Below are 18,048 nucleotides of genomic sequence, written 5' to 3'. Positions count from 1 at the left end.
AAAAAGTTGAAAAAAAATTTTTGATAAAAAAAATGTTGAAAAAAAAATGTTGAAAACGATGACGTCAGCATGACGTCAGCGCGCTCCACATGGCTGCCAACAAGGCTGCCAACAAATCTGCCAACAAGGCGGTCTTTTCTGCGAGGCGGTCTCACACAAAAAGTTTCTCACTAATTTTTACCTTTAAAAAAGAAAAAGATAAATATTATCCTAATATACTTAATAAATATATATTGTACAGCCAGTGCACCTTCCTACCATTTTCAAGACCATTTTTCATTTCCACAGTCCACAGTCCACAGCCCACAGCCCATCTCCAGAAGCTTCGACAAAGTCTTGAACCCTACTAAAACCCTTCTAACATTTTCATTTCTACTCCCTTTCTCACATCATCAAAACATCTTTTCCAACCATCGGAAAATATTTGAAATCGTTGATTCTCCACTGAACAACATGCACAGGATTTCACGGCGCTCAGTCTCTGCGATTCTGCGCAACGGTGGTTTCCGCCACCGGAATGCGGTCGCCGCTTCTTCTCTCTCCTCAACTTCTCCCTTAAACCTAAACATTTCTGTAAGTTTTCTGCAATTTTCGCCTCCTTTTTCTTTCCAGGTTATCTATAACTAGTGATTATTGCTTATTTTATTTGTATGATTGATTGATTGTGTAATTATGTGATTATCTACTACTGAATTGTAAAATTTGTAGTTTATGATTATGAAATTTGGCAAATAAAATCAACATTTATTCCTCAAATGTTCGACATTAGTGAACTAATAACCTGTAGACAACAAAGAAAGGTATGATTTGCCGATATACTTTTTGTGAGTATTGAATTTCTGATTAGTGAGTTGGTCGGTCTGTGGATGTTTTTCAGTGTCATTGTACTTTTTGAGAAATGGATTTGTTATTACTGTGTTGTATACTACTTCCTCCGTTCGTTTCACTCAATGTTTTCACTTTCACGCATGCCTTTGATCCCCTTTAAGCAAAAATCATAAAAACTTGTTATTTTCAAAATACACATCGGGACGAATCTAATAAGATTCCACATGACTACGTTTATCTTGCATATATATCACCAACAATAGTCAAAGTGAAATATGTGACTAGTGTAAAATGTCCAAACATTGCCAGTATTAAGAAACCTAGGAATTATATGATTTGTTGATATGAGTTACAATGTAAATAGGATGAATTTTTACCACTGGATTTGTTATTACTGTGTTGTATACTATATGATTTTCTGATATGAGTTACATTATAAATAGGAGGGTGAGGCAAAATCGGAGTGTAGACAATACTCATCGTTGAGTTCGAGTAACTTCCGTGCTCCTGGCTTGCATTTAAGTCAAGTAGGTCGTCGCTATGAGTCCACGGCTGCGGCTGCTGACTCAACTGATGGTGGTTCTCCTGTTGAGAAGTATGAGTATCAGGCAGAGGTTAGCAGACTCATGGATCTTATTGTAAACAGCCTCTACAGTAACCAGGAGGTTTTCTTGAGAGAGCTAGTCAGGTGATTATCTTGATATATTTATGCCTTATGAAAATCTTCGTTGTCATTATATTGCTTGACTGTACATCAGTTTCTGTAATGGTTTGGGGATATGCAAAATATGCAAATTTGTTACTCACTTCGTAGATAGATACGTGTAATCAATTGCGGGTGTAATGTTTTTTTTCTTTTTTGAAGGTAATTGCTTGTGTAATAGAATTTACTTAATCTCGGAGGATTTGTGTTTTTCTCTGTTTTGTTTATATCTAAAGACATTTGTATTTTTTTGTTCTTCAGCAATGCAAGTGATGCTCTAGACAAGCTTCGGTTTCTTAGTGTTACCCAACCAGAGCTTTCGAAGGACTCAGCTGAGCTTGATATTCGCGTCCAAGCTGACAAAGATAATGGGATTATCACAATAACGTATGGTTAACTGTCCGAGATTCATTATTTGGAAATGCATTCTCCAACTGGTTTCTCGCTTATCTTTGTTTTCTTGCTTTTCTCAGTGATACTGGGATTGGTATGACACGTGAGGAACTTGTAGATTGTCTTGGAACTATTGCACAAAGTGGAACAGCTAAGTTTCTTAAGGCATTGAAGGTTAGGATTTGTGCCAAGTTATATTGTTCACACACTAGTTTTCACTCTTTAGAGTTATATATAGTATATTTACTCAAACTTACTTGTTTGGCAGGATAGCAAAGAAGCTGGAGACAACAATCTCATCGGTCAATTTGGTGTTGGGTTTTATTCGGCATTTTTAGTGTCTGATAAGGTGGAATACTATTACCTACAGAAAAACGCTTATTATTATCTTTTATGATTCCAAAAACTATTTATACAATATATATTCATGCATGAAGGTGGCTGTTGCAACAAAGAGTCCTAAGTCTGACAAACAGTATGTGTGGGAGGGGGAAGCTAATGCCAGCACCTATACAATTAGAGAGGAGACAGATCCGGAAAGGCTGTTGCCTAGAGGAACCCGCATAACACTTCATCTGAAGGTGAACAGTGGGTTTATTACTGAAGTTCTGTGTTAGTTTCTGCAATTCCTTCTCACTGATAGCTATACTTTTGCTGTTTGATCATTAATGACAGGGTGATGCCAAACAATTTGCACATCCAGAGAGAGTCCAGAAACTTCTTAAAAATTACTCGCAATTTGTTTCGTTTCCGATATACACATGGGAGGAGAAGGGATTTACAAAGGAGGTATGGATATTCCATTTTTAAGCCCACTGTTATTTAAAATCGTTATTACGTGCGTCCCATCCTGACTGTGTACTTGTAGGGTTTTTTTTACTTGTAGGATACCTTATGAACAAGCTTTGAAATTTTGCAGGTTGAGGTGGAGGAAGATCCTGCTGAAGCTAAAAAGGATGATGAAGAAGTGCAAACTAAGGTAATTTTCTTGGGTCGTTTGTGCTCATGAGTTTATCATGTGAGCTACCTGTTTTATCCCCCTTTTCTGGTGATGGTCATCATTTAACACTTTTCTTATACGATGCTTTCCTAGGAAAAGAAAACCAAAAAGGTGATTGAGAAGTACTGGGATTGGGAGCGCATAAATGAGACTAAACCACTATGGGTGAGCATTTGATGATCATTATGGCTTGTTTATAATACTAAAAGTTCTTGTCTATAGGCTGCTCAACTATTTAATTTATAAACACAGCTCCGGAATCCGAAGGAAGTTGCAACGGAGGAGTACAATGAGTTTTACCGAAATACCTTCAATGAGTATTTAGATCCTCTAGCATCAACACACTTCACAACAGAGGTATGCTTTGGGAAGCCAATGAGCTACAAATGTAGTTATTCTATGTTTGTTGTTTGTTATTTTTGTTTTACCTTGTAGGTCTTGAACTTATTCAGTGTTGATAGCTCTTCTATGGTGTCTCAAATTTTCTGTTGGTTGCAGGGTGAGATCGAATTCAGATCTGTCTTGTATGTTCCAACGATGCCGCCTAACGGACAAGACGATTTAATGAATTCTAAGACCAAAAATATAAGGCTTTATGTTAAACGGGTCTTCATTTCAGATGACTTTGATGGTGAATTGGTGAGCATCATGCTAGAATATGTCAAGTTTGTGTAGTTTTCCTTGTGATAAGTTGCATAAGTGTTGTTCTGTTCTTGTTGCCTCATGACAGTTCCCTCGATATATGGGCTTTATAAGAGGCGTTGTGGATTCGAGTGACCTTCCCCTCAATGTTTCTCGAGAGATTCTTCAAGAGAGCCGAATAGTAAGTGTTTCTAACAATCACAATTTTTTTTTGACTATTTTTTGCTGTTATTCCAGATTTTGATTGTTACCTTTTTTCTCACACATGTGCTCATTGAAGGTGAGAATGATGAGAAAAAGATTGCTTAAGAAGGCCTTTGACATGATCCGTGGCATATCAATGAGTGAGAACAAAGATGTAAGTAAATACTGTTGTGTTAATCCTGCTTTTTCAAGTAATTGTCTCTTATACTGGTCTGTGTACTAATTGTATATTTAACATACAATGATGTAATTTTGTTAACCGGCACTACAGTTTTCCAATCATATCTTGCCTTTCTATTTTTTGAATAATTGAAGCCTCCTCTTTGTTGCTTTGTTTAGGATTATGAGAAGTTCTGGGAGACCTATGGAAAACACCTAAAATTAGGTTGCATTGAAGATGTGGATAATCACAAACATATTGCACCACTGCTACGGTTCTTCTCTTCTCAAAGTGACGAGGAGATGATAAGCCTGGATGAATACGTCGAAAACATGAAACCTGACCAGAAGGATATCTACTTCATCGCTTCTGACAGTGTAACACATGCAAAAAATACACCATTCATTGAGAAGCTTTTGGAAAAAGATCTTGAAGTAGGAATCTTTTCATTTTGCTACTTTTTTTCCCTTTTTAGTGGTTGCTATTTGTTTTGGATGGCATGATTTATTTCAATGTAACACTGCTTGTTTATTCACAGGTGCTCTTCTTAGTTGATCCCATTGATGAGGTTGCCATTCAGAATCTAAAGGCTTACAAGGAGAAGAAATTTGTGGACATTAGCAAGGAAGGCTTAGACTTGGGTAAGTGCATGTGGCATTCTCTTTTCATCCAGTTTCAGTTTTCTACTGTTGCCAAGAGTAGGACTTTAGGTATTAAGGGAAGTGGAAACTCTTTATGGCTTGATATCAGCCGTGTAGACCACCCCTGCTTTTGCCTGATTTTTTCAAAGAGAGAAGGGTGATAATCTGATAGATTGATAGTCATGCCAAACCAGTTGAACTCTAACCAGGAGTTATTTGGATAAAACATTAGAAATTCATAATTTACTGTTTGATGTTGCAGGAGCGGAAAATGAGAATGAAACAGAGGTGAAACAAGAATTTGGAAAAACTTGTGACTGGATAAAAAGACGATTGGGTGATAAAGTTGCTAGCGTCCAAGTTTCTAATCGTTTGAGCTCTTCACCATGTGTTCTTGCAACTGGGCAATTTGGTTTTTCAGCTAATATGGAGAGGTTGGTTTTCTTTTCCCCCCTTCTTTTGGGGGGTGGGGAGTGGGGTTTTACATCTGTTTCACTGTTACCTGGTTCGCTAGTATGAGATTGGGTACGGGTTCGCAATTCGCTACCTAATTTGCTAAATTAGACCAAAAGTTTACCATTTTGATGTTATAATTCGCTTTTTCGGTTCGCGGTTCGTGGGCTGATTGGAGGATTAGGTAACACTGATCTGTTTACATATTCCTCCAACATAGGGCATGCCTCATTTGTTTAGCTATTCATTTTATGTCTATTACCAGTTCTTTTCTTGGAAGATGAACAATGATATTGTTTTTGCAGGCTGATGAAGGCACGGCAGAGTAGTAGTGGTACTTTGGACTTCATGAAAGGCAGAAGAGTGCTTGAGATTAATCCTGATCATCTTGTTATCAAAAGTTTGCATGTACGTAATTTTAGTGACTAGTTAAATGATCTGATTGTATGCAGTATGTATCAGTGTTTAACATTGGTTATTCCTTTCTTTCTTGTTATACAGGCTGCTTACAAGAGTGGTGCCGAGAGTGAAGAAATTTTTAGAGCAGTTGACCTATTATATGATGCTGCACTGCTCTCCAGCGGTTACACTGTAAGTGTTTCTTGTAATCTTGCTTGGATACATGTTTATGTATTTTTTCGGGCAATTTTCGGGTTTGTGGCTTTCTAAGCATCTTAAGTAAAGAGCACAATTTAATGAAAATCTGAAGTCTGTTTACCAGACAACCAGCTCTCATCCGGTTTGGAGCATCTAAATTGAAAAAAACACAATTAAGAACCATGGCATATTGATACTAAAAGACCTCTCTATGGCTGTATATTAGATTTAGGGTTTTTCAATTGAGGTGTAGATAAGGTGTGCTGTTGCGAGTGTGAACTTTAACAAGTGTAGCAGGCAATCAGGCATGTTAGTTATTTTGGAAATTTAATTACAAAACATTACTTCTATCTAAAGTTCTCTTAAAAATTGTGACTACTGCAATTTAAAAGAATGCGGCTATTTCAATTTATATATAAAAGAATGTGGTCATTATTTCCAAATAGAGGAAATGAAATATGTGTAGCTGTTTCTGCGTTAAGTTGCCTCCCCGCGAGGACTGATTAGTTTCATCATGTTATCTTGTATTGTAAATTTATACACTTACAGTTTAATTCAGCTTGTTGAGACTATGCATGTATTTGTGCAGCCTGACAACCCTGCAGAGTTTAGTGGAAAGATATATGAGATGATGGCCACGTCTCTATCAGACAAATTGGCGACACTTGATGCACAACAACCACTTGACCAACAGCCACTGAATCCTGAGATAGTTGAAGCTGAGATAGTCGAGCCAGTTGAAGCTGGTAATCAGAAATGAAGAGGACCGTGCACTGCATATTGTGGTACTCGGATTCAAATGGGGCTTTCAGTAACTATATAATTGATTCAGAGATTTTGTCAGCACTGTGTTTTGGAAGTTCACTATGATGAAGCTATGCTTGTGAATTTGCGTCTGCGTAGTGTGTAGGTGATAGTTGAAAGTTTCCGAGTGTTGTGCGCATATGGCTGACATATAATATCTCCTCATCATAGACATTGAACTGGTTTCCGTCATCATAGATCTAATTGTTTGGGAGTTTCTACCTTGTGTCCCTTTTCATCAAAAAGATATATGCATCTCATTTTACTACCGTTATGAATTTTGGTATATATGAATTTTGGTTAATAATGGCTTGGATACCATTATGAGTCAATCCAACAAATGGTCGCTAGAAACATTATATTTTTGAGATATACTCCCTTCGTTTTGAAATAATGGGAACAATTTACGCTTGTTAATGTAAATGTTTGAATATTAATATCTCTAAATTTGTATTCGTAAAAGTTATAAAAAGTTATATTTTGAAAGTGCATATCGAGACGAATCAAACAAGATCACACACGGCTATATTTTTCCTTATCCATATATCACAATGCTAGTCACATTGAAATTTGAGAATAGTGTCAAAAGTCTTAGAGTTGTATTTGACAAGTCTTCAAGTGAAAGTGTTCCTATTATTTCGAAAAGGGGTAGTATAACTATAAAAGTAACATTTGATAACAATATTGCAAGTAATTTGGCTATCGTTATGTGAGGTCAATCACTCTTAGAGTTGTAGGATTGACTAGACCTCAATTGATTTCAAATGACTAAGATTTCCTTACGTACGAATCACACAAAATGTCTAAAGTCGCTGTGTGAATAGTTTAAAAAGTAAAAACAAATGGTGCGATATTTTCGAAACGAAGGAAGTATAAACATTTTAAATAGTTAAATAATTAATCTTATATCATTAGTGTTGTGGGATCTTTTACGGTGCTGACGTGGCACGCGCTCCTCGGAGGTATCAAGTATGACCTGGCACGAACTTCTGGCAGCCTGCAAAACAAGAATATTCCCGTAGGAATATTCCCTTCGATGCTTAAGTAAGTATAAGCTAGAGAGATAAGTAATTGGTAGAGAGAAGGCAGAGCAAAGATAGGTTTGTTGTTGATGGGCAAGAATTGAATGCCCTTTTACCTTGGGATCTGAGCTATTTATAGTGTTAGGGTTTCTTGGGGACTGCACCCTCAACCCTAGCTGTGGGATGCGTGCCCCTTGGGGATTTAGGACACGTGGCCTTCGGCCTGCAATGATGGACCTTCCATATTTGGACTGGCTTTCAAAGAGAATGGGCTTTGCCAAATGGTGCTCTGTCTTTATTCTGGTGGGTACCAGGATTTTGGGCCTTCTTTCTAGGACTGAGCCCATCTGACCAGCATGAGTCGTAGGCTGCCTCTTTGGGCTTTGTGGGAGATATATTCAAGCCCACATCATTTGCCCCTCATGAGGAGTGAAAACAGACGTTAGTTTTCACTGCTCTTGGAGTATCCAACGAGGTGATGACGTGTGTCAGGGGTAATCATTTCTTACCCCTCTATAAATAAGTGGCCAATTTGAGTGATTTTCCCCCTCATTTCCAGTGATCATTTGAGAGCAATAGGAGAAGGCGATTTCCGGCGTCTTACATCCACCGAAATCCACCGTAGCACCGCCACGATCTTCAAAGTCGTGTTCTTGCAGTTCTTCATCCAAGTTCTTTCACAAACTCTCTTTTGATTTATCAGGTAAATGCTTTCTTTGGAAAAATGTGTTTGTTGATTTTGATTCCTCCGAATTCTCTTCTTAGTCATGCATGGGTCTCGTCAAACTGAGGGCGTCATCTTGTCCCTTTGACGTCTTCTTTTTCAAGTTTGTCCCTGCTCTGAGACAAGTCTTGGCTTGTTGCAGGATTTAATGGCGCGAATAGAAGACGAGGAGCAGTTCGAAGGAGAATCCTCTTCTCCTATAGAGGACGTCCCTGAAAGCACCGATGCTGCGCCGGCTAGTACGTCAGGTGGGGAGGAAGGTCACCTTCATCCCAACGCCATCTTCCCACTTCAGACGTGGCTGAACTTCCTCACCCTCGAGGGGAAGGCCTATGGGGAGTCTCTGAATTTAGGTTCGGAGTACAAATTTCGTATGCCGGCTGGCATGGACTGCACCAGCTTTGGACTGGTGAAAGGAGAGTTCGCCGTTTACGGCTCGTTTTTGAAGCTGGGTATGAGATTCCCCCCTCACCCCTTTGTGGTGGAGTTGCTGGACGGCTTTAATATTGGCCTGAACCAAATGTCCCCGAACTCCTGGGCGGGTGTGTTTGGCTATATTGCTCGCTGCGAACTTGCAGGCATCACCCCTTCTCTTCCGGCGTTCCTAAGAATCGCCTCTATGTCCCAAGTTTCGAGAGCCGCCGCGGGCTGGCTGATTCTTACATACAAGAGGGCCTACAGGACGGTGATGGGGAAGGCGTCTAAGTGGCATCACTGGAGGAAGAAGTGGGTGGTTATCAAAACCACCAATCTGGAGATGTGTGAGAGGATGAGACGCTGGAACGTCAAGCCCAACTTGGTTGGGAAAGGCGCTTCTTTACCTCCTGTCTCCGCCGAGCTCTGGGAACGGATCTCGTCGCTGTTCAAGGTCAAGCCGCTCGTCATCAAGGACAAGACGGCCTACATACCCGAGGGGTGGTTGCCTCATCTGGATCAATTGAGCAATCCCATTTTCCTCTCGGCTGTAGGCTTGTGTCCGTATATGCCGAGAGGTAATGTATCTATACTTCCAACTCTTCATTGTTTAATCAAAACCGCACTAATGTCTTTATTTATTTATTTTATTTTTTTAGACGAGGCCATGGGTAAGCTGGACGATGCCTCCAAAGGCCAAGTGGATAAGCCGTCTTGGTTGGCGAAGGTACGCGACGCCAGTACCTTCAAAGCTTGAAAGCGTCAGCAGGCAGCCGAGCAAGCCATTTCTGAGCAAATGGCTCCCCCTCCTGCTGAGGAGAAGGTATTGATCAAATCTTCCGATGTGATTCTCTTTGTTGTTTACAACTTATGTTTTCATTTCTTCAGAAGACGAGGAAGGCGACCACGGACGTGGCTCCTACTTCTAAACGCAGGGCTGGCGGCACAGGAAAACCCGTCTTCAAGTCAGCGACGTCGAAGGCTTCTAAGGGGTTTGTCGTCCCCAAGGCTGCATCTGCTTCTCCTAGCTTGGAGAAAACTGGAGGGACAGCTGATCCTCTTGCGGGGATTCCTGAAGTCGTCCGCCGCAACATCCCTCTAAGGACGGCGAAGAGAGCTAGGAATTTTGGGGGTAAGTTTTACTCCAACATCGTAACCACCTGCCGTTCCTCGTCTAGCAGTTCTCTAGTTTCCCCCAGGGATTCTAAGGCCATTGTTTTTCCCATAGAAATTCCCGATCCTCAGAAAGACATAGATGCTGAATTGGATCAGATCCCTTCTTCAGGCGGGTTCAATTCTCATGACCGTAGGAAGATAATTGTTAGGTTATGATACATATGACAATTCATAAATCATGCGGAAAAAACCATAAAGCCAGGAAAGTATATTATTTACACATAATCATTTAGCATAGTTTAGATGCATACACTTTGTTGCGTGCCCTCCCTATCTGCGCCCGAACCGAACAAGAACAAGTCTTTAGGACTCCAAGTGTCGTCCCTCCGTAGATAGTCCACAGCACGTCCGGATCCGCCTTAAGATTGACCAACTAGAATCGCCCTTAAGGTACTACTTATTTTCGGCTAAATGGGCAAGAGTTATGGCTGATTTTTCTGCTTAAAAATCCTAGTTTTGAATACTTGAAAACTTGTGTATAAATAATGACCCTAGGCCCTTATTTATAGAGGTATGGAAAAGGAATTGTAATTAGAACTTTATTAGGACTCTAAATAACAAAGCAAATCTAATAAGATTAGGATTTTAATCTTCGCACGAATCCTAATAGAATTAGGATTTCCCGCACACGCATCGTACAAGCCGTGCACCTGCGCAGGCCTTGCGGCCCACGACAAGCGCACAGCCCATGTGCGGTGCTGCGTGCGCGCGCGCCCTTGGCTGGGCCTGGCCTTGCGCTGGGCCTGGTCGAGGCGTGCGTTGCTGCGTGCGGCTCGCTGGGCGATGGCCTGGTTTCGTGCTGGGCCTTCGTCTAGCGGGCCTCGTCCGATGCTAATTCGTACGATACGCTTCCGATTAAATTCCCGATTCCGGAATTCATTTCCGATACGAACAACATTTAATATTTCCGATTCCGAAATTAATTTCCGTTTCGAACAAATATTTAATATTTCCGTTTCCGGAATTATTTTCCGATTCCGATAATATTTCCGATTCTGACAATATTTCCGTTTCCGGCAATATTTCCGATTCCGGCAATATTTCCATTTCCGATAATATTTTCCGATAAGTACCATGTTTCCGTTTCCGGCAACATCTACGACTTGGATAATATCTATATTTCCGATACGATCCATATTTCCGTTTCCGGCAATATCATCGTTTCCGGAGTATTCATTTCTTGCCTGTGACGATCTCAGCTCCCACTGAAACCAAGATCCGTCGATTCCGAATATCCATAGATGGAGTATTTAATGCCATTAAATACTTGATCCGTTTACGTACTATTTGTGTGACCCTACGGGTTCAGTCAAGAGTAAGCTGTGGATTAATATCATTAATTCCACTTGAACTGAAGCGGCCTCTAGCCAGGCATTCAGCTCACTTGATCTCACTGAATTATTAACTTGTTAATTAATACTGAACCGCATTTATTAGACTTAACATAGAATGCATACTTGGACCAAGGGCATTATTTCCTTCAATAATGACGCTGATGCGCAATGCCATTCCTCCCCAATATGCTGAAACTCTTCCTGAGGCGGCCGAGAATATGCTTGCCGCCATGCAGTCCTCGGCGCTGGACGTAAGTTTCGTTGTACCTTTATTTTTAAATACTCGTTTCTTTTTGTTTGACTTTTACTATTTTTGCGCAGATGTTCATTCTGCTGGACTCGCTGAAAAAGTGGCGCACTGCTTTGGTGCATACAGAAGCTCGTCACCGTCTTCTGGCCAGTCAGTGTGGTGACCAGCATTTTGCTGCACTGGAGAAGCTTCGCTTCGACAGGCGGGAACAGATTGACGCTGTGACTACCGCCCTGGCCTCCCAAAATGCTGAGAACACAGCTCGTCTCCTGCATATTGATCAGAAATTTTCTGAAATGGAGGATCTTTCCAAGAAGATCAAGGAGAAAGAGGCTGAGTTTTCTCGTCTGGAGACTCAGTTTAAAGAGTTGGAGGTTCAGCTGGAGGCGGCTAGCAAGGATGTCGCTTCGTCACAGAGCGTTCTCGACCAGTCGGCCATGCTAGGTGAGAAATCGATCTGAAGGGGTATGGAGCTTGCATGGAATGCTGAATTTGCAAGTGAACGTCCCTTCAGCTGGTTTGAGAAGTTTCTCACCTATCAGATTGAGGTGGAGAAGGCTCAAAAGGAAGGACGCACCCCTCCTGAGTTCGTGCCCAGCGAGGATGAGGAATGAGTTCCTACGCGTCTTTGTTTTTATTAATGTTCTTTTGACACCATGCTTGGTGGCTTTGTGCATAATTCTTGTAATTATGACTAATTTTTTGGGAATGACATGATGCCCTTTTGAACGTCTTATTGCTTTTTATGATTACGTCCGACGCCCTCAATTTGAGACGTCAGATGTCTGCCCTGGTCTTTTTCCCAAGGTCTTTTGCTACTTTATATAGCTGTGTTAGGAATGTGTAACCCCTGTGTTCTAGGTGATCAGCCTAGTGAGGGTGCTAATCTGGGCCACTTCTTAGGCCTTTAAACGACTAGTCTTTTGGGAGAGCATTAGTTTGCATTTCTCCGAGAGATTTGATAACATTCTTTTCATAAGGATTTCCCAGCAAGACCGGCTTGCAGTGAATTTTTCATTTAATGTTCAAAACATGCTACATGGTGCGTCTAGGCTCTAGACGTCTTTACAATGCATATAATCTAGATAAGTGTCAATCTAGAAAAAGTACTTCTTTAGGTTATCCGCATTCCATGTACGCAAAATCGGACGTCCCTCCATATCTTGGATCCGGTACGTTCCGTCTCGAACCTCCTCGTAAATCTCATACGGACCTTCCCAAGTAGGGGTGAGTTTCCCTTGTTCATTGGCGCGTCTGACGGCTTCCATTTTCCTAAGTACAAAATCTCCAACTTTAAGTATTCTTCTAGAAACCCTTTTATTGTACTCCCTCGTCATTCGGAGTTTGTATAGCTGCTGTCGTAGAGCCGCATTCCCTCTGGTTTCTGGTAAGAAATCAAAGGCCGCCTTCATCATTTCCCAATTGGCATCTTCATTAAACAACATGACGCGCATGGTGGGTTCGCACATTTCAATGGGTAGGACGGCTTCAGCCCCATAAGCTAACAAGAATGGTGTTTCTCCTGTTGAATTTTTTGCCGTGGTCCGTATAGACCATAAAACATTGGGTAACTCGTCGGCCCATAAACCCTTTGCCTCATCAAGCTTCTTCTTCATCCCTTCAGAGATAATCTTGTTGAATGCCTCTACTTGTCCGTTAGCTTGGGGGCGTCCTACTGATGCAAAACATGCTGTGATACCATGGTCGGCCAACCAATCTTCTAATTTGGGCGTCTTGAATTGTGGCCCATTGTCGAAGACGATAGACGGAGGCACGCCAAATCTTGTGATTATGTTTTTCCAGATGAATGCTCTCACATCCTGTGCTTTAGTGTTCTTTATAGCCTCAGCTTCTACCCATTTAGTGAAGTAGTCGACGGCTACTATTACGTAACGCAGTCCTCCTGGTGCCGTCGTATAGGGGCCTAATAAGTCCATCCCCCATTTGGCAAAAGGTATAGGGCTGGTGATTGGCGTCAGTTTCTGTGCTGGTCGTCGAATTAGGTGAGCAAATCGTTGGCATTTATCACAACGCTTGACCATATTGAGGGCGTCTTCTTTGAGAGTGGGCCAATAGTATCCGGTTCTTAAAGTTTTTTCGGCCAGGGCCCTCCCTCCTATGTGGGAGCTGCATAATCCCTGATGAAGATCTTCCAGTACCTCTTGCCCCTTCTCGGGGGTTACGCAGCGGAGAAGAGGCCGTGAGAAGGCTTTTTTGTATAGTGTTCCATTCCATATCTCAAACCATGTGCATTTCTTTTGTAATCTTTCTGCCTGCTTGGGGTCATCAGGGAGTACTCCATTCATTTTGAAGTTGACAATGTCATCCATCCAGGTGGTTGTTCGGTCCAAGATGTCTGTTCTCGAGGCGTCAATGCTTTTGGACTGTTTTACCTCCCAGAATACATGACGTGGCGTGTCGCAGGATGCTGAGCTTGCCAGTTTAGATAAAGCGTCTGCCTTGTTATTTTCAGACCGGGGTATGTGTTTTACTTCAAAGTTAGACAGCTGTTGAGCTTCTTGGCGGACTTTTTCCAAATATCTTATCATGGCCTCGTCCTTGGCCTCATACTCTCCTTTGACCTGACTGACAATTAACTGCGAGTCAGACAAAACCAGGACGTCTGTTGCCCCTGCGGCTCTGCTCATCTGAATTCCACATATCAGGGCTTCGTATTCAGCCTCGTTGTTTGACGCCTGAAAGTTAAACCGCATTGCATATTCATAGATATCTCCTTCTGGTGATTCACAGATAATGCCGGCTCCTGACCCGTTCTGAGTGGCAGAGCCGTCCACATGTACTATCCACTGGGTTTTTTCATTCTTCAAATAGGGTGGCTTGGTCAGTTCCGCGATGAAGTCAGCAAATGCCTGTCCCTTTATTGCCTTCCTCGGTTCATACGAGATATCAAATGCGTGAAGCTCAATTGCCCAATTGAGCATTCTTCCGGACGCTTCAAGGTTGGTGAAAGGTCGCTTAAGCGGTTGATCCGTGTATACTACCAATCGATGAGCCAGGAAATATGGACGAAGCTTCTTACTAGCCAAGAACAGAGCAAAGCCAAACTTTTCGACTGTTGGATATTTGAGTTCAGCATTCTGCAGCATGTGACTGACAAAGTACACAGGTAGTTGCGTTCCATCCCTCTCTGTAAGCAAGACGGCGCTTAGCGCGTATTCTGAGATGGCAAGGTACAGATACAAAACTTCCCCCAAGAGAGGGCTGACCAGTCGTGGCAAAGTATGCAGATGTTCTTTTAGGCGGAGGAAGGCAGCCTCAGCTTGCGACGTCCACTCAAACTGGGTGCCCTTTTTGATGGTACTGAAAAAGTAGTGACACTTATCTCCAGCTCTAGATAAGAATCGTCCCAAGGCGGCGAGACACCTAGTGAGGCGTTGCACGTCTTTGAGCGTCCTTGGCGACGTCATATTAATGACCGCTTGCACTTTGTCTGGATTTGCTTCAATGCCCCTTTCGTCAATCAGGAAGCCAAGGAACTTGCCAGATGATACCCCAAATATGAACTTCTTGGGATTGAGTCTCATCTGGTATGTCCTGATGGTTTCAAAGGTTTCTCTCAAGTCGTCAAGGTGATCCTTCTTCTGCTTGCTTTTTACAATCATGTCGTCAATATAGGCTTCTATATTCCTCCCCAGCTGCTTTACGAAAACTGTGTTTACCAACCGTTGAAAGGTAGCAGGGGCATTTTTTAAACCGAACGACATTACTTTATAGCAGTACAATCCTTGTTCCGTGACGAAAGACGTCTTCTCCTGATCTTCGGGCCATAATGGAATCTGGTGGAATCCGGAGTAGGCGTCCATGAAGCTCATCATGGCATGTCCGGCGGTGGAGTCGACGAGTCGGTCTATCTTTGGCAGTGGGAAGCTGTCTTTAGGACATGCTTTATTGAGATCAGTGTAATCAACACACATTCTCCACGTCCCATTGGGCTTGGGTACCAGGACTACGTTAGCTACCCAGTCTGGGTACTGGCACAGGCGTATGAAGCCTGCATCCATTAGTTTCTTAACCTCGGCAGCGGCGGCCAAATTTCTTGCTTCTCCATGACTCCTCTTCTTTTGTCGTACGGGCTTCACAGCACTGTCCACATTCAACTTATGCACGGCCACCGCCGGGTCTATACCGGGCATCTCCTCTACCGTGAAGGCAAATATCTCCTTGTATTCTTGGAGTAGTTGCACTAATGCTGCTGACATGGGGTCGTCAGGGTGGATCCCAATGGGGACTGTTCGAGACGGGTCCGCTAAGTCCAGAATTATATCATAAAGTGCTCCCACCGGCTCAGGTCGTCTTTCTGCATTGTGCTCTGTCGGTATTTCCCGGGTTTTACGGCGGCTTGCTGAAGGTTTAGCTTGCTCCTTTCCCTTTGGAGAAGCTCCCCAGGCCGTTGGCTCCAATGTCGATAAGTAACAATCCCTGACCAACTGTTGATTTCCATAGAGAGATCCAACGCGTCCGTTGCTTCCAACAAATTTTACCAACAGTAAATGAGGGACGATCACAGCTTTTAGGTCGTTGAGTGTTGGACGGCCAAGTATGATGTTGAATGTGGTGAGGTTTGCCATTATTATAAACCTGATGACGACTTCTTTGATTACTGGGGGAATTCCAACAGAAGCCGGAAGTAAAATGGAGCCAAGTGGACGAACGATGCTCCCTCCGAATCCTACCAAGGGCCCGTAAACTTTTTCTATGTCTTCTGGATTGTGCCTTAATTTTCGCAGGCATTGCAGACTGATTATGTCGGACGATCTCCCCGTATCCACCAGTACTCTCTTTACCTTAAGATTAGCCACCTTAACCTCTATAACCAGAGGATCATCATCATAAGCTTCTATAGTCGTCTTCGGAAATTTCTACAGAGGGTAGGTTCTTCTACGCTAGGCGAAGATGAGGTGGACCTTTTTGCCGTCCCTCCTTACATGGTTCTCCTGCAGCTATTCCTCCTGATATTACCATAACTCTTTCGTTTGAATACTTAGAGGTGGGGCTCACTTCTTTATGTGCGTCCTCTAGATGGACGTACTGGCGAAGGTGTCCTTCAGCCACGCGATCAGTTAATATCTTCCTCAATATCCGAGAACTTTGGGTGTCATGCCCTTCGTCGTTGTGGAAGGCACAGAAAGGTACTTGTGGGCAGGAGGTGGACAATCGTCGGGGGGACGGTTCTATTCCCAGACTCGGTCCTTCAGCAAGGAGGATCTCGTCAAGAGCCGTGTCGCAACCTAAAGGGACCTCTAGAGGACGTCCTCCTTCGCCCCCTTTTTTCTTCGGAGCCACAACCATTCTTCCTTCGGACGACGCTCTCATGCTGTCTTCTAGGAGCCTCTAGAGAGTAACGGTCCTCATTTTTCTTCTGTAAAATTCGTCTCGTCCTTCTTCCTGGACGAACCTCCTTGACATGCCGACTCGCTTCCTCCAGGGTGCGTCTCTTCATAGGTGAGTCAGGATCTTCTGACAGAAACTCTACCATCCTACCATTATCGCGCTTAAGATTGACTTCGTGAGGACCATCCAGCAAGGGTTGAATAGAAATGACGGCAGCAGGCTGGCTAGCTGCCGTGTCACAATGAGTGTTGGACCCATCCTTAAACACTCCTTTTCTGGCTGGGAGTTCTGATTTACCCTTGGTTTTCCGCAGTCAGTTTGAAGTTCAGCCATGACACTGACGGCGCCAAATGTTGTGGGATCTTTTACGGTGCTGACGTGGCACGCGCTCCTCGGAGGTATTAAGTATGACCTGGCACGAACTTCTGGCAACCTGCAAAACAAGAATATTCCCGTAGGAATATTCCCTCCGATGCTTAAGTAAGTATAAGCTAGAGAGATAAGTAATTGGTAGAGAGAAGGCAGAGCAAAGATAGGTTTGTTGTTGATGGGCAAGAATTGAATGCCCTTTTACCTTGGGATCTGAGCTATTTATAGTGCTAGGGTTTCTTGGGGACTGCACCCTCAACCCTAGCCGTGGGATGCGTGCCCCTTGGGGATTTAGGACACGTGGCCTTCGGCCTGCAATGATGGACCTTCCATATTTGGACTGGCTTTCAAAGAGAATGGGCTTTGCCAAATGGGGCTCTGTCTTTATTCTGGTGGGGTACCAGGATTTTGGGCCTTCTTTCTAGGTCTGAGCCCATCTGACCAGCATGAGTCGTAGGCTGCCTCTTTGGGCTTTGTGGGAGATATATTCAAGCCCACATCATTTAGTAAATTTGAAAAATTTAAGATGTATAAAATTAAATTTTTAACTCTTTAAAATGTTTATATATTAATTTTTTTTATAATATAAAAGTTGATGAAAACATATTAAAAATTACAAAATTAACGTTACAAAACATATTAAAAGTTACAAAACATATTCCACTTTAACATATATATAAAAGTAATGTATAATCATTTTGAGTTAACATTTACCACGTTTAAATAAGAATTTGCGTTTAATTTTTATGTTTTGAGATATGAAAGTTGTAATTATTATGGAAAAGAAATAATATGGCAAAAAGTTTGTCAAAAAAATAAATAAAATTGATTTAATATATATTTTTGGAAATTAGGCACTGAAGAATTAAAATAAATAAATCACTTACTAAATTTTACTTCCTTTTTCATTATTCAAAATAGTTGCAAAACTTTGCTTTTTGCACTATTTACGTAATTTATTTTGTTTATTTTTGTTGATTTA

At 42.2% G+C, this 18,048-nt stretch overlaps 1 protein-coding gene across 1 annotated transcript; it reads left to right on the top strand.

Moving 5' to 3' along the window:
* The first annotated feature begins 295 nt into the window (after nt 1-295).
* LOC110805726 (heat shock protein 90-6, mitochondrial) lies at nt 296-6,916 on the top strand. Its single transcript, XM_022011348.2, has 19 exons — nt 296-573; nt 1,272-1,516; nt 1,793-1,918; nt 2,005-2,098; nt 2,193-2,273; nt 2,362-2,505; nt 2,600-2,713; nt 2,844-2,903; nt 3,018-3,089; nt 3,177-3,281; nt 3,423-3,563; nt 3,655-3,747; nt 3,847-3,924; nt 4,110-4,364; nt 4,469-4,571; nt 4,834-5,005; nt 5,330-5,432; nt 5,526-5,615; nt 6,211-6,916. Exons 1-19 carry the CDS (start codon nt 454-456, stop codon nt 6,379-6,381), a joined length of 2,367 nt encoding a protein of 788 aa, XP_021867040.2. The 5' UTR covers nt 296-453; the 3' UTR covers nt 6,382-6,916.
* The last annotated feature ends 11,132 nt before the right edge of the window (nt 6,917-18,048 follow it).

This window comes from Spinacia oleracea, chromosome 2, assembly GCF_020520425.1.
Source record: "Spinacia oleracea cultivar Varoflay chromosome 2, BTI_SOV_V1, whole genome shotgun sequence".
Lineage (NCBI taxonomy): Eukaryota > Viridiplantae > Streptophyta > Magnoliopsida > Caryophyllales > Amaranthaceae > Spinacia > Spinacia oleracea.
This window is presented reverse-complemented; position numbering and strand designations above follow the sequence as displayed.